At 39.8% G+C, this 15,233-nt stretch overlaps 1 protein-coding gene across 1 annotated transcript in view; it reads left to right on the top strand.

Annotated features, from left to right (window-relative positions):
* The first annotated feature begins 2,061 nt into the window (after window positions 1-2,061).
* Window positions 2,062-15,233, top strand: part of LOC117441149 (zinc finger protein 420-like) — a 68,890-nt gene continuing 55,718 nt past the window's right edge. The window contains exons 1-2 of the mRNA XM_071202173.1: window positions 2,062-2,165; window positions 3,174-3,223. Of these exons, the coding sequence (XP_071058274.1) occupies window positions 3,182-3,223 (42 nt within the window). The 5' untranslated portion in view covers window positions 2,062-2,165; window positions 3,174-3,181. The remainder of the gene's footprint in view (window positions 2,166-3,173; window positions 3,224-15,233) is intronic.

Genomic DNA, 15,233 nt, shown 5'->3' on the forward strand with positions numbered 1-15,233 from the left:
ACATGAAGCTTCATGAGCATGAACTGAACAGACCTGCTGCTGTGTTAATTCTTTAGATGCCACTTTAAGCTTTATGATATGTACAACATGGATGTAATTTGATTTAATCTTGCCATTTTAAATGATGTATTCAATAAATAAGGTTAAACCAAATCATTACATTACAATAGATTTTTATTTTAATTGGTTTAACTTAAAGAGAAACTTGATTGTTATTGCACATATTACAGGTACTGAGACAACGAAATGCAGTTTAGCTTCTAACCAGGTGCAACAAGCAGTGAAGTGGAAAGTAATGCACACAATCTACAGAATAACATATATAATGAATTGAATGATGAATAAACAGTGGGGTATGAATACACTAGATATACACTAGCAGCCTGTGAGCAGTATGAACAGTGGGGTATGAATACACTAGATATCAGCCTGAGAGCAGTATGAACAGTGTGTATGCATATGCTAAGATATACAAAGTATGAAAACGGTAAACAGTATAGTATAAAATATATAGATATTAATTTCATGATGATAAACATTGTGGAACAATGATGAAAAATGGGAATGGATGTGGCGACGTAAAACTGACACAAAACAACAACAAACTTTTGCCAGCCAATGGGAGAGTTTCATCAGCAGCACGTGGTAAAAACCACCAATGAGCGCTCAGCTCGAGATACCAGCGAGCCGTTTCCCATCAAGCATTTCGCTTCCGCAGCTCGTGGAGAGCAACTGTGCCAAGTCTCATGTGGGCGAGCCTCCATAGCAAGTCGGACAAAATGACTAACCATCATGCAACGCACTAGCAAGACGTTGATCGCAACTGCGCAGGTCTTGCTTGTCTCAAACAAGCCTAAGGCTGCAGTCGGATAGTTTAAAAATCAGCTGCTAAGTTCTAACCCTATCGTCTATTCCTTGACCTCTGAGTGAAACGTCACGGGGTTAAGGGATAGTGGATAGGAGAATTCAAAAGGACTTAGGAGAAGAGACTGCGGTACTTTAGAGAATCCGAATGCACTTCCACTATCCGACGTGTTTATGATGCGCCAGCGGACGTCATTGTGTGCGTCTGCTGCTGTGGGGAAACTATGGAAACCACAGTTTTCTATACAGCGGACTACAACATGGATGTTTAATAAGAACGAGGGACTGATGTAAACTCATCTAGAGACTCTGCACCGTGCTCTGATGCTGCTGCTTTGCTTTATGAACGTGGACAACAGAGAAACATATTCTTCATGACCAAAGTTGGAATTGAAATAAAAAAGGAAAGTGACACTTCTGCTCGTCACCCTCTCCCTCCGGTCCACATTAATATAATGATCCCAATACGTATGATTGTATGAACTAAAGATCTTAAAATCAATACAAATGTATGTATTATAAACGTTAGTCCTTAACATCTATCACTGTGTATATCACCATTCAAACATCTTTTAAAAGTTGAACAAACCCCACACAGCTCAGTGAAGACTGAAATGTTGACTTTATTTGATAATTTCAGTGAAAACTAACGTTCATATTTCTCTTTTTGATTATAATACTGATGAACGTTCAAAACAAAGCACTTTGGCAACTTACCACCTATGTTTTAAAATGCTTAATAAGCACCGTAACTTTCATGATATCATTTCTCGGTCATAATCGGTTGTTTCCGTGAACGGCCGACTGTTGAGTGACGGCAAATGCTGCGGCTGCAAGGCATTGTGGGGCAGCATTTTCGCTTCTCCTGTCGGTTAGGGAGGTCCAGTGGTTCCTAAGCTAAAGGAGGTTATAAAGGAAGTTTGAAACCTCCTTTCCTATCATTCTCATCATTCTAGAGAATTCGAACGGCACTTATCATGGCTGCCACTGAGGGACTTCCGGGTCATTTCACTCCTTTAGGAAGGTTCCTAAGCTAAATGGACTATTCGACTTCAGCCCTCATATTTCCGAAATAAGGTCCCATGGACCGGAAGTAGATGGGCGTGACTTCGCCAGTGGTCCGTGAAGATGATCAGACAGGAAGCAGGGGGCGGGTTTCAGACTCTGGACCTTCACACTCATGTACAGTAGGTGGCGGTATGCACCTTTAAAGTTATTTGCAATCCGCCAAACGAGAGAAGAAGAAGATGCACCTTTAAAGTTCTTTGCAATCCGAGAAGAGAAGAAGGAGAAAAGAAGAGGTGAGTGGATTAAACACCTGCAGAGGTTTCATTAAGTGTATTTACATCTCTTAGCTTACAGTTAATCACGAATCAGAAGTTATCTTATTTAACACAACAGCTGTAATCTTGGAAGAAAGAAACAAACAAAAACAACTTTAAAATGTGCGACAAAAATAGTCTCAAACTATCTTTAAATAAAGTCTAACAGCTACAGTCTGAAAGCTAAATAATCTCAAACTATCTTTAAATAAAGGCTAAAAGCTACAGTCTAACAGCTATCGGCTATCGTCTAACAGCTACAGTTATTATTCCCGTTCGGCTCTGGGGAGTAACAGTTGATTTGTAATGCTCAGCTGACTTTATGTTAGTTATTTATTACACCAGTTGTCTTTAAGACGGTTTGAGTTGTTGTGTTGGTGCTCTTTACCATAGATATGGCTTTAAATGTATGCTAACTAGCTTATTAGCATCGTCATTCACTGCGACGTAGCATTTTTCCCATTGAAATGAATGGGGTTCGTCAGTTAGCAGCTAACGCTAAGCTAAGCGACGGGTTAGCTCATTAGATAAATAGATATACTTTATTTAATAATGATTTATCTTAAACTGGGAAATGAATGTGTCACAGCAGAAGTGTTTTCAGGCATTACACGAGTTAAACATATTTAAACGATGCAATAAGATAATAAAAATGAAGCATTAGCAGCAAGTATACACACAGGACACATATCACTAGAGTATCTAAAGAATACACAATATACAGAAAATACTGTATACATGGAGTACATTAAACAGTCTCTCTAGCTAATGTTTGCTTTCTGTGTTAACTTAGTGATAGTTACACACGGATAGCGTTATAACCGTGGTTCAAACATCCATTAATGTCACTTTCTATGTGAATAAAGTCATTTTAATGAAATAAAAGTGAACAAACTGTGAGCTGTAAATTGCTACACAGATTATGATGAATTATATCTAAATATTTGTATTATATTAATAATGAAGCAGCTCTGTGGTCTTCATCAGGACAGCTGATGAGCAGCATGGAGGAGAAGAAGGAGACCCCTGGAGCTCAGGTCAGTGTGCACTTCATCACAATATATTCCTAATTCCAGCGTTTCCGCCAGGCGGGCGTCTTGCCTTCATTTGACGCCCTTATTCAGCTCGGAACGCCCTATACAGACATAAATAAAGCAGCGACTGTATTCGCCATGACACGGACAGTCTGTGGTTTGTACTTGTTTAACTTCTGTCTAGTTTCTGAACAGATATGAGGAGCTGTGAGCTCTGAGGGCTAACGGCTAACGGCTGATGTTGGTTTTGTGGTTCACATTGTCACTACCCGATCTGCAGCCCGATATGCGCGAGTCTTTAACGTCTCAAATACCTTTATTAAAATATTTTGTTATTTGGGATAAAATGAAGGACATTCACAGTTAATGTAATTAGATATAAATTATGAATGCCATACATATTGCATACATTCAGTCAATATTTCTTCAGTATGTATGATAGCTGTCTAACAGAAGTTACATCCATTTCTCACTTATTCTGACAATGTACTTAACCCAATAAAATGACCCAATCAAAGGAGTTGTGCAATAATAGTGAAGTCACGTTGTAATAACAATAACTCATCTCTCTCGTTCAGATTAATATTGTCGGGTTTTTTTAGTGTGCTTTTTCTGCTTTGCCAAACGCCACTGTGTCAAAGTCCTATTAGAGTTGCCGTATGGAGTTGTTAAATATGGCGGACCATCTCGCACTGCAGATAGGGCAGGGCTGCAGATCGGGTAGTGACACACATTGAAGATGACATCGCGGCTCCGCCTACACTGCGTTACTATAGTTACTGCCCCAGTTCCTAAACTGTATTGGAAACGCAGCATAAAGTGAGCCTGGCCTACAAAGGCCTAACTATACCGTACTAAGCTGTGCGAGACTTGTTTATTATGTGAAGTAGATCTGAGGCCATGCAAGCAAAACATCTTGGAAAAACACTGTTGGAATAATATCAAGGCAGCAGGAGGAGGATTTCAGAAGTTGAATAATGTCCTCTAGGTTTTTATCATTAATCTGATGGAACTGTGTCATGGTGTTTGAATTTATGTTAGGTGGACACAGGGACAATACATCTGCTGTACCTGATGCAGAGGCACTGACTGCTTGTCTGATTTTCTGAATGGGGGGCAGGGCTCGACATTATAAATGGCCCGCTGGCCCGGAAGCACTATTTACATACCCCGGGCCAGCATAACGTACTTTCCACTTGCCCGCTCGGGCCAATAAAAATATTGCTTTAAAAAAATTGTCCTGTGGTATTGGTATTTTGACTTGCAATTTAGTTAACTTGTTTCGTTTATTAATGCTACAACATAGCGTTCCGTGAGTCGGTTGTTGTTGTTGGGGGAAAAGCAAACGGCTGTTTGCTGCGGAGCAGGCTCCCGCGAGCAGGCTCCCGCGACAGAATTTTTTTTACAATGACCACAATATAATTATTTTAATAAACCAAATATGAACAATTGAGGAAGAACTGATGATTCAAATGTTGTAGTAATGTAGTTAGTGCATACATTATTGCAACAAATGTGTTAATTTTCTTCATTATTAGTCGGTGCCACTGGTGGCATTTTACCCTTAATGTCTACCCCTGGGGGGGGGGGGGGGGGGTACTGACACTGGTGGGTTTGTTAGTCTGTCGACGGTAGCAAACAAGGCACGTGCATTGTTTTTGTTTTTGGCAATGATGTCAGAGAAGAAAGACTGTCGTGCAATTTACAATTCCAAATGATAAAAGCCAAGTCTCTCTTTATAGATTTCAAAGTGAACCTGGAGATTTGTTTTTCTCCACCTACGTTCAGCTTTTCGACACTCTCTTTTTTCTGTTCTCACGGTCATGGCCTTTCTCCATGGAGATATTTTCTTGCCAGTCACTTCCTTTACCTTAGTTGGAGTAATGGCATCTATAACATTTTTTATTTTTGAATTAAATGATCTACTAGCTAATTTACTGAGATGTTAGCAGGGGCAAGTGTGGAAGAAACATCCTGAGTAAACATTTCCCTAGTGTTTTCAGTTAAATATCGCTTTGTGGTTACCTCTTTTTGAACATTTGTGTGAACAGAAATGGAGCTCTCAAAGGAATAATCAGAGAGTACAACATCAGTCACTACAACCTCAGAGATATTCAGACCCTTTGAGATCATTAAGTCCAGAGTGTGCCCCTTATTGTGCGTGGGCTCCGTCACATGCTGAGTCAGTCCATTGAATTGATTTATTTAAAACAAGGGACAGTGTACATTAATCAACATATTAAAAACATGTAAAAGTACTCAAATTAGCCAAAAGGCTAGTTTTCATCGATAGTCCCTTTGCCAGATGGTGATGGACATCCTAAAAGCAATAATAAAAATACCACAACATTGTTATACCATTGTACATATTTACAATAGATGACATCACTGAATACAGATAAGAGCAAGTCATGATAATAAATAAAAAATGTACAATACGCACTCATACACACACCTACACACACCTACACCCACACATCAGTGCTGACTGTTGATTATTAATGAGCCACTTTTTAACACTGCTTGAATGTGTAGTAGGATGAGGACTCTCTCATTGGTTGAGGTATTGAATTCCATTGATGGGATGCGTGGAATGAAAGACAGCCTGGCTGAATGCGCTCTTCCTAAATGGGATGGTATAGTCTCCCCTAGCCGCACCTCTCGTAGCCCTGGTTGAGGTGGACTTTAGGCTGATGCAGCCAGCCAGAGGAGGAGGAGCCAACCCACGAGTGATCTTATAAACTAAGCAGATGTTTTTGTAAACTATGAGATTTCTCCAGTTGAACAGATTATACTTATTAACAATGTGACAATGATGATACCGGAATGGCTTTTTGTCTCGTGTTCTGAGTGCTTGTTTATCCAGTGATTCCAGTGGCCTTAGAGCTGTAGAGTGTGCATTAGGGCTGTGCAATTTAATCGATCTTGCGATATATATCAATATTTAATTTTCCGAGAAAGTATCGATATTTCAGCCGCGGGTATCGATACATTAAGTCTGATAACTGTGTTCGTTATACTCGCGTCCAGGAGAGAAGCTTTAAAAAGGAGACTAATTGAGTCTCTGAGAATGTTCAAATGTATACTTTAACCCTCTGAGACCCACATAGGACATTTCTGTTTTTGTATATTTTTGTGTTTTGCCTAATAAATTGTCATTTCTTTGCAGTAAAATCAAGTTTTACACATCCCAGAAATCAACACAACCTCAGCTAATGATATGTGTCACTCATTAGAGACTTATATACACTATAATAGGGGATATTTGCCCATAAATAAAAAATAAATAAAAAACGGAGCTTGAATGTTTTACTTATTTCATTAAAAAGAACTGCTAACCATAACATTGAAAGAAACATTCAACACAGAAAATTGCACACATTTATTATCATTTTATCATAACTGATTAGAAGATTCTAACGTATTCTTTTCAATAGTTATGCCCATTCTTTTGGGCAGTGTCCATGGGCGTTTTTTTGCGAAGAATTGTCATTTTCTGTCCTGCCAATTTTGAAGAGTACACATGATATATCATGTCCTCAATCACACATGGCATGCTGAGCAGATTCGTCTGAATTTTCATCAACATTGTCCCCTTGAAAAATCTGCTCCAAAGCCTCAGCTGTAGTAAACGTCTTTGCCGTCCTTGTTTACTTTCAAAACACTAAAAGAACGTATTCCAACTTTTATTTATTTATTTCGCGCGTGGAATTATACCGGCTCTCATTTCAGTAAACATAACATCAGAACAGACAGGCAACCCTCTGAATCAGACTCCGATTGGCTGTGACTGCATCCACTCAGAGTGTCCGATTCAGAAACGTGACTCTTTCACTCTTTACGTCAGAAACAAAGATGGTGGATGAGAATAGATCTATAAATGATGAGCGATGCGCCAGAATCAAGGTGAGACCATCCGCAGCATATACAACTTTATGCATTCATTTCACCGAAATAAGTAAACGCCTCTCAATGAAAAACTGAATAGAGTTGTTTAGTGCCGTTTCTGTAGTTGAAGAGGAAAAACACGGCATGTCTCTGGCTGAAACAGCTGAGAAGTTATGACGCTTTGAACACAACGTGATCTTTGGGATCGTATACGGCCCCGTGGGTCTCAGAGGGTTAATTAATAAAAAGCGCGGTAATGTTACAAGCAGAAGATGTTTCAGTCAGAAAAACAGCTGTGTTCTGGCTCTCGTGAGCGAAGGGAAGAGAGCGAGCTCCACCTTTCCAGCTGTTAAATATCCTCTGCTGAATCCTCCCTGCGGGCCGGTTGGCGCTGCTGGGGATCGGCCCTCCACGTCTCCAATGTTTGTTGTTGCGCATTACAGAGGATTCAGACATTGCACATTAAATATATAACTAAACACGCCTTTTCTCCTTATCTCTTTCATGACTTTTCATTTAATACATTTTAAACGCTGTAATCAATACTCCAAAAATACCTCACGGCTGGTATCATTTCCGGTAGTTCCGAATGTTGTCTCATGCTACCCACGTCTGTAAACAAACGTATTCAAATAAACTGTACCTTCATTTAATATTCAGCAATAATAATATCTCGACGTCTATAGTTGTAGTGTTGAAATCAGTAGGTTTCGGTGTGCAACACTCCGTGTCATATCGCTACTAAATTCACCTCTATAGGAAATTGTATATTAGCCACATGCTAAATGCTAACCGGAGATGAAGGATTTTCAGAATAAAAGCTCAACAACTGGTTGTACACAACAACTTCTGGTTTTTCAGTATAAAACAGCATTTAAACTGACGGTATGTTTATGGTACTTTATGCCATCAAAACATTGATTTTAATTTCTAACAAGTCCCATTCAAATCCCCCGTGTTCCGCCACCTGCTGCACCTTTTAATTCTCTATCGTCCATTGTGATACTGCACTTTACAGCTACAGTTTGCACTGTTTCAATAAATGAAACTAATTTTCTCACCACATCTTTTGATTCATTTTGTCCAGCATTTGCAAGCTGGAGACTCTCTGTCAGAGCCATATATTGTATAATTGATGCTTTCAGTTTTCAGTTGAATTAATTCAATCCAAGTCAATGGAACACTCACAAGATGTCACCAAAATCCCACTGTCCCTTTAAAATCTTTCAGAAAATGATATAAGTATATCGAATCGTATCGTTGGCTGAATATCGTGATATATATATCGTATCGTTGGCTGAATATCGTGTATCGTATCGTGAGATTAGTGTATCGCCACAGCCCTAGTGTGCATTAGACCAGCTGATCAGACAGTAGTTCATGTGGGAGAGGACCATGGAGTGAAGGTATAGCTTAGCTGCTGCAGGTGATAGGAAGTTTCTAATGTATCTGTAATTTGACAGATTGAACTTTACTTTATTGCAGACCTTTTTGATATGGGTTTTGAAATTGAGGTTTGTGTCAATATGTACTCCTAAGTACTTGTACTCCGAGACAACCTGAAGTCTCCTTCCAGAAAAGAAAACATCTTGTTCTGTTATAATGCTGTGGCCCTTGGAGAAGAACATACACACTGTCTTTGAGACATTTGGTTGCCAACAATTATTGTTAAGCCAGGATGTAATATTCTCCAACACATCAGTGACCTTGGTAGCAGCCTCTTCTGCGGTTCTGCCATGAGTAAAAACAACTGTATCATCAGCATACATTAATACATCACATTCTCCACACACAGAAGGCAGATCATTTATGTACATACTAAACAGGATTGGGCCCAATACAGAGCCCTGCGCTACTCCAGTTGACAAACACTAGACTTATGGTTCTCAATTTGAACACAGGATGAAAGATGAATTAAATGAGGTTGGTGAATTCTATAGAAACATTTAAGTTGAGTATGTTTTGCAATAAGATGTTGTGATTAACAGTGTCGAAAGCTTTCCGCAAGTCAAGGAACACGGCCCCCACAACCCCACCCCTGTCCTTAACTTTCTCCACGAAGAAGCATGGCGCTGTTTCTGTTGAGTGATTAGCCCTGAATCCAAATTGCATTGGATGCAGTGGAAAGGAGCTGTTGTTGAGATGATTGATTTGTTTGACAATCCATTTCTCAAATACCTTGGATACTATGGGTAAGATACTGATGGGCCTATAGTTGGATGTCATGAGAGGGTCCCCACCATAGTTATCAAGAACACAAAACTGTTCTTTAGCCCCTCTGTCCTGGGGGTTGTCAACATGGATGTTAAAATCACCAACAATGACTAGACGGTCAAAGTCAAAACACACTATAGACAGCAGTTCAGTAAAGTCATCAAAAGAAGCTAAGAGCACAGCTGAACTCCCTGCAGCCCTGGGGGCCCCTACATTGGTTGTGATGGCAGATGACAGGGTTTGGTCAAGTTGCTCTCTACTGGTGAGGAAAGCGGAATACCAGTAAATCAGGTATGGATTTACTTCCATTTTGGCCATTTTTGACACCAAGATGTCTGATTGTGTTGTGTTGCTGCTGAGAAGTCTAGGAAGAGGGCTCTTGCATAGGTGTGGCGTTTATCTAAATGTTTATTGATGATGTGAACCAGAGCAGCAACAGTACCACCCCCTTGCTTATAGGCAAATTGGTATGGATCAAGTATGTCTTGTCCGTCACAATAGGTTTAGCTGAAGAGGTCATTCCTGTCACGGTTCTCATGGTGTCCCACACTTCTTTTGGGGTCTTTGGCTTTAAAAGCATTTCCCAAAAGCTCTGTGTTTTGATTCCCTCAATTTGACTTTCAGTTCTCTCTCTGTCTGTTCAAGTGCTCCATAGTCTTTGTTTTTGAAAGCTATTTTCCTGGTTTTTATAACTTATTGTAATGTCCTTAGTCACATATGATTTATTACTTGGATAGATTTGTATTTCTTTAGTGGTAACACAGAAGTTAATATAGTCTTTGGTAACAGTAGTTATTTCATCTGGTGAACCTTCCTGAAAAATGTCCCAATCTGTCCAATCAAAACAGGCTTTCAACTGTTCCCTACTTTCATTTGTCCATGTCCTTATTACTTTCTTTTCTGGTTGACTTCCCTTGAGTTTGGTCTTATACACTGGTATCATATTCACAACATTCAGAGTTCAGTATTGGTGGTCTGTATTTAGACTAGGGCTGCAACAAACGACTAATTTGATAGTCGATTAATCTATCGATTAATGAAACGATTAATCGACTATTCGGACTATTACGTCTTGCACAATCTCTCAAGTGCTCTTATTTAGCCATCAACTTTTAGATTTAGCTTGAGGTTGTTTTAAGCATGTGGAAACTAACAATGAAGACAATAAAGATGAATACTTGATTAAAAAATACATATTATTAAATTAACTTAACAAATTGTTTACAAAATGAACATGGCTTTTCATTTAAATTAATATTTCACATAAAAAACAACAGTGTTTTAGCAAATAATAAATAATGTGATGACAGAACTGTAAACAGAATAGCTGAAACTTTAACAAACTAAATAACTCAGTTTCCTCTAATCATCAAGCCATGTTTGTATAATGGAGTTAACTCCGTGTGTTGCTGCTAGCAAACATAACACCTGACGTGAAAACGTTACTCGTGGACGGGGCTACAGAGCTGCTAGAAAGACAGTCGAACCCGGTGCATTCCTCCGTCTGGATGTGGAGCACTTTTGCTAAATGTTTAGATACATTGATCGTGTTACCGCCCTTACATGCTAAACTCTTATTGCACTTTTGGCAACGAGCATCGCGACGGGTAAAGTTTAACAACACCTCGGAGCGGCGTTCTCTCCGCCATCTCCGCAGTGTGTTGCTGCATGTAGCAGCCGCGTGTGTGTAAACTGCCTCGCCCCCTCCCACACAGACCAGGGAGAGAGATCTCGTCCGATCGAAAATACATCATAGACGCATTTGTTTGTCTTTAGAAACGAGCTGGCCACACTAAGACTGCGATATAATGTTCTTGTATCAATAATACATGACATATATTTTTTAAATGTCCCCAGTACCGATAACGTTGTAGCTTAACGGCGTGTAAAACGCACGTGATGACGTCACCAACGAATCGACGACTGAATTAGTTGGCAACTAATTTGGTAATCGATTTTAATCGATTAAGTCGATTAGTTGTTGCACCCCTAATTTAGACACATAGGCTCCTTTATCATTAACAAAGCATTTGTCCAGGATATTGTCTTTCCTGCTGTGATCCCTAACACACTGCTGTAACCTAGGTAACACAGTCTCCAGGTGACATTGTTTAGTTTAGTTTATTTATTTATTTATAGTGTCGTGGACAGTCCCCATCGATGAACTGTCACAAAAACAGTAAATGGTGCAGCTTTAGCCGACATGGCTAATTTCCAGCTGTTGTACCCGGCCAGATGGTAATAGACACCCTTAAAATTACAATATATCAACAGCATTAGTTATAAGAAAATATATAAAATAAAAAGGAGGAAAGACAAGTAGATACCGGTGTGAGGATAAAGGAGAACAATAAACAACACGTTACTATATACAGTACATGTCACATAGAGCACATCACAGAAACGAGGGGCAACATCCATGATCACAACATGTAACGCAACATGTAACACTCACGCCATACTCAACACAGACTAGTGTGTGCAGGTGTAGTTCTTAGTAAACCATGTTTTTAAGTGAGCTGTGAAGGTGGTATGTGTGTCTTTGATTTGAGTGGGTAGAGAGTTCCAGTTTTGTATTGCTATGACCGAGAATGATGACTGACCAAAAGTCCTCTTCCTGAATGGGACTGACAGGTCGCCACGTGTGGAGCTTCTAGTGGTCAGTCTGGTGTTGTTACGTTGAGTAACCAATGAGTTAAGAGGTGGAGGGGCTGTATTGTGCAGGATTTTGTACATCAGAATATATTCCTATACTTTATTAAATCTTCCCAACTCAGGATGTTATGCTTGTTGAGGATGGTACAGTGATGGGAGCGGTTAGCTTTCTGGTCCAGTACTTTGAGGGTTTGTTTGTACAGGGTTGCTAGTGGCTTCAGTGTGGAGCTGTTAGTTTGCCCCCAGCTTGTGAGACAGTATGTAAGATGTGACATGGCATTCATGTATAATTTGGCAGAATTCAATGTCATTGTGTTTCTTATGTATTTAAAATTTGCTAGGCCAAACTTGACTCTTTGGGTCACTTTTTTGACTTGTGTTTTGAATGTTAAATTAGAGTCAATAATGATTCCAAGGCACAATGTTAATATGTTCACCTGAGATGCTTATATTTGACACAATGTTGCATTTTCTTTTTGTGAAAAACATTCCAACTGTTTTGTTGACATTAAGCTGAAGACAGGAGCGGTGTAGCCAGCTAGTGATCAGCACTAAAGCTGAGGTCAGTTTATCAGCAGCCTTTTGCTTTGTGTTGGCATGCACATATATCACAGTGTCATCGGCATATAGCTGTGTTTCCACATCAGGACAGACAGGTGGCAGGTCATTAATATATAGGGTGAAAAGAAGTGGACCACGTATTGAACCTTGTGGTACTCCGGTGCTGGAGAGAGTCGACTATTGACGATAACATGCTGACGCCTACCAGTAAGGTATGATTCAATCCAACTGAGTGTTAATGGAGAGCAGTTAAAAGCCGACAGTTTGGACAGAAGGACCTTATGGTTGACTGTATCAAAGGCTTTGCGTAAATCCAGAAATACTGCAGGAACAACACCTCCTTTGTCAACCATTGCTTTGACCTTTTCTATAAACAAGCAGTTGGCTGTTTCGATTGAATAATTTGCCCTGAAGCCAAACTGCATGGGATGAAGTTGAAATGGACTGTTGTTTAAGAAGGAGACAAGCTGTTCTGACACCCACTTCTTAGCCACCTTCGATACTACATGTAAGATGCTAATAGGGCGGTAGTTGTTGATGTTCAGAGGGTCACCTGACTTGTAAATGGGGGTTACAATTGCAGTCTTCCATGCACTTGGGAATGTGCCATGTGATACAGATGAATTGATGATTTGGGTAAGAGGGCAGACTAAGTAATCTTCCAGTGATTTAAGCGTTGTAGAATCCATAGCGTATGTGTCCTTAGCTGTTGACGTTTTAAGAGAGTTAATAATTGCTTTGGTTTTTAATTTCGATATGGGTTGAATGCAAAAGGACATCTTACTTTCGTCGACTTTGATAATATGTTCTGCTCTCAAAGGGAAGTTCTGTGCAATCTAATCTACAGAGTTGATAAAATATGTATTAAAATCTATGGCAAGTTGTTCTGGGTCTTGCACTAGGTTACCATTCTCTTTTAGTTCTAGCTGCTTTTTTGGCCTGTGCTTGATTCCCAGTAAGGTTTTAATATGTTCCCAAATTATGTTAGTGTTACCTTTTGCCTCATTAATTATTGTTATGAAGAAGTTGGCTTTGGCCTTTCAATTGTTTGAGTTACTTTGTTATGTAATGAAGTAAACCTATGCCTGTCAGTAGTTAATTTAATTTTCAGTGCTCTTTTCAGTGCAAAGTCTCTTTTCCTTCATCAAGTTCAATATGTCCGTATAGAACCAAGGAAGTGCATTGTTTTTGTTTTGTCCACTTTGAATTTTTCTGGAGAACATCTGCACTAAATCATGTAGCTTGGTCGCAAACATTTGGCCGTCTGTTTCTACACTGCTCCCAGTTAGCATACTTTCCCAGTCAGTCTGTTGCCCAGCTTGCTCAAAGTTTGCAAATTCATTTTTTGGTATTCTTAGTTGTTCCAGAGGTTTGTAAGAGTGGTGGAACCGTTTCTTTGTGAGTTTTCTGGATATTAATATTAAGTTGTGGTCAGATAGTCCAGTGATGAAATTAAATGTTTTATCCACTCTCTCAGGTTTATTACTTAATATTAAGTCTATTTGTGTCTGTGAGGATGAGGTTATTCTGGTTGGTCCTTCTGTTATTTGTGTTAAGTCTAAACTATCTGTGATTTGCTTAAGGGCTTTCCTACTTTTCTTGTCTAACCAGTTGCAATTCAGGTCACCAAGCAGTATTACTTCTGAATTTTGTGTGTGGCTGTGTGGCTGTGTGGGAGCAGCAGCCTGCGGTCGCACGTTAGCTGTTCTAGTGAAGGTAAACGCAGTGAAGGCACAGCTCTTTGCAGCTGGTGCTGCTCTTCTCAGATTCTGCTGAGTTGCACGTTACTGCCTCCTGGTGCTGCAGAGATTTCATGAAGTGAAGGGAGGTTTTTCTTCTATGAAGCAGCTGTGGGCAGCAGATACTGTGAGAGTCACAGACATGAATACATAGGTCAAGGCAGACTGGTTCACAGACTCTCCTGTTTTGCCGATCCGGTGCTTGAACAAATAGCTCTACACCAGGGTTTCTGCTAGGATTTTTTCTCGCCGGTCTATTGTCCGGGCAGAATTTATTTTACCGGACAAATTTGAAACTTACCGGTCATATTTCAATAATAATAATAAGAGTTGTGTAGCAGAGTTTCCGTTAGCAGGTAATTACCGGACTATGAGCAGATATGCTTCAGTTTAAAACTCAGTTCACCGTGCTCATTTTCATCTTGCTTCAGTTTATAATCGTAACGGATCGAAAAATTCAGATACATTTTTCATTTTTCAGCAAACAACATAATTATTACATTCAAACAAACTACTTGTAGTAAATGCGTGTCTCGGTCAGACTCAGCAGCTGATCTGATCTCTCTCTCGCGTCCGGTTATACTTCACTCGCGTTTATGTCCATATCGATCAGATCCAGCTCTCCTGATCGGCCTTTATAGAGAGCACCGATCAAACTATTAAGAGTGAATATCGGCCGATAATGACCGGCGGCCGATCGATCGGAGCCTCCCTAATTATTACCAGACATTTTGACCGGCAGGTTTTGAATTTACCGGTTTTTAATAAATTTTACCAGCTAAAAACCGGTAATTACCGGCTAACGGAAACCCTGCTCTACACCCCTGGCCGAAATGTCCCTAAAATGAAGTCCGAGTTCGAAATATATCTCAAATAATGTATGTATTTCCCCACATAAACATAACAGTCTGCAATGAAACGACTGTCTCCTGTGCGCTCCACTTCCTACTTTCTCC

The sequence above is a fragment of the Pseudochaenichthys georgianus genome, unplaced genomic scaffold, assembly GCF_902827115.2.
Source record: "Pseudochaenichthys georgianus unplaced genomic scaffold, fPseGeo1.2 scaffold_151_arrow_ctg1, whole genome shotgun sequence".
NCBI classification, from domain to species: Eukaryota; Metazoa; Chordata; class Actinopteri; order Perciformes; family Channichthyidae; genus Pseudochaenichthys; species Pseudochaenichthys georgianus.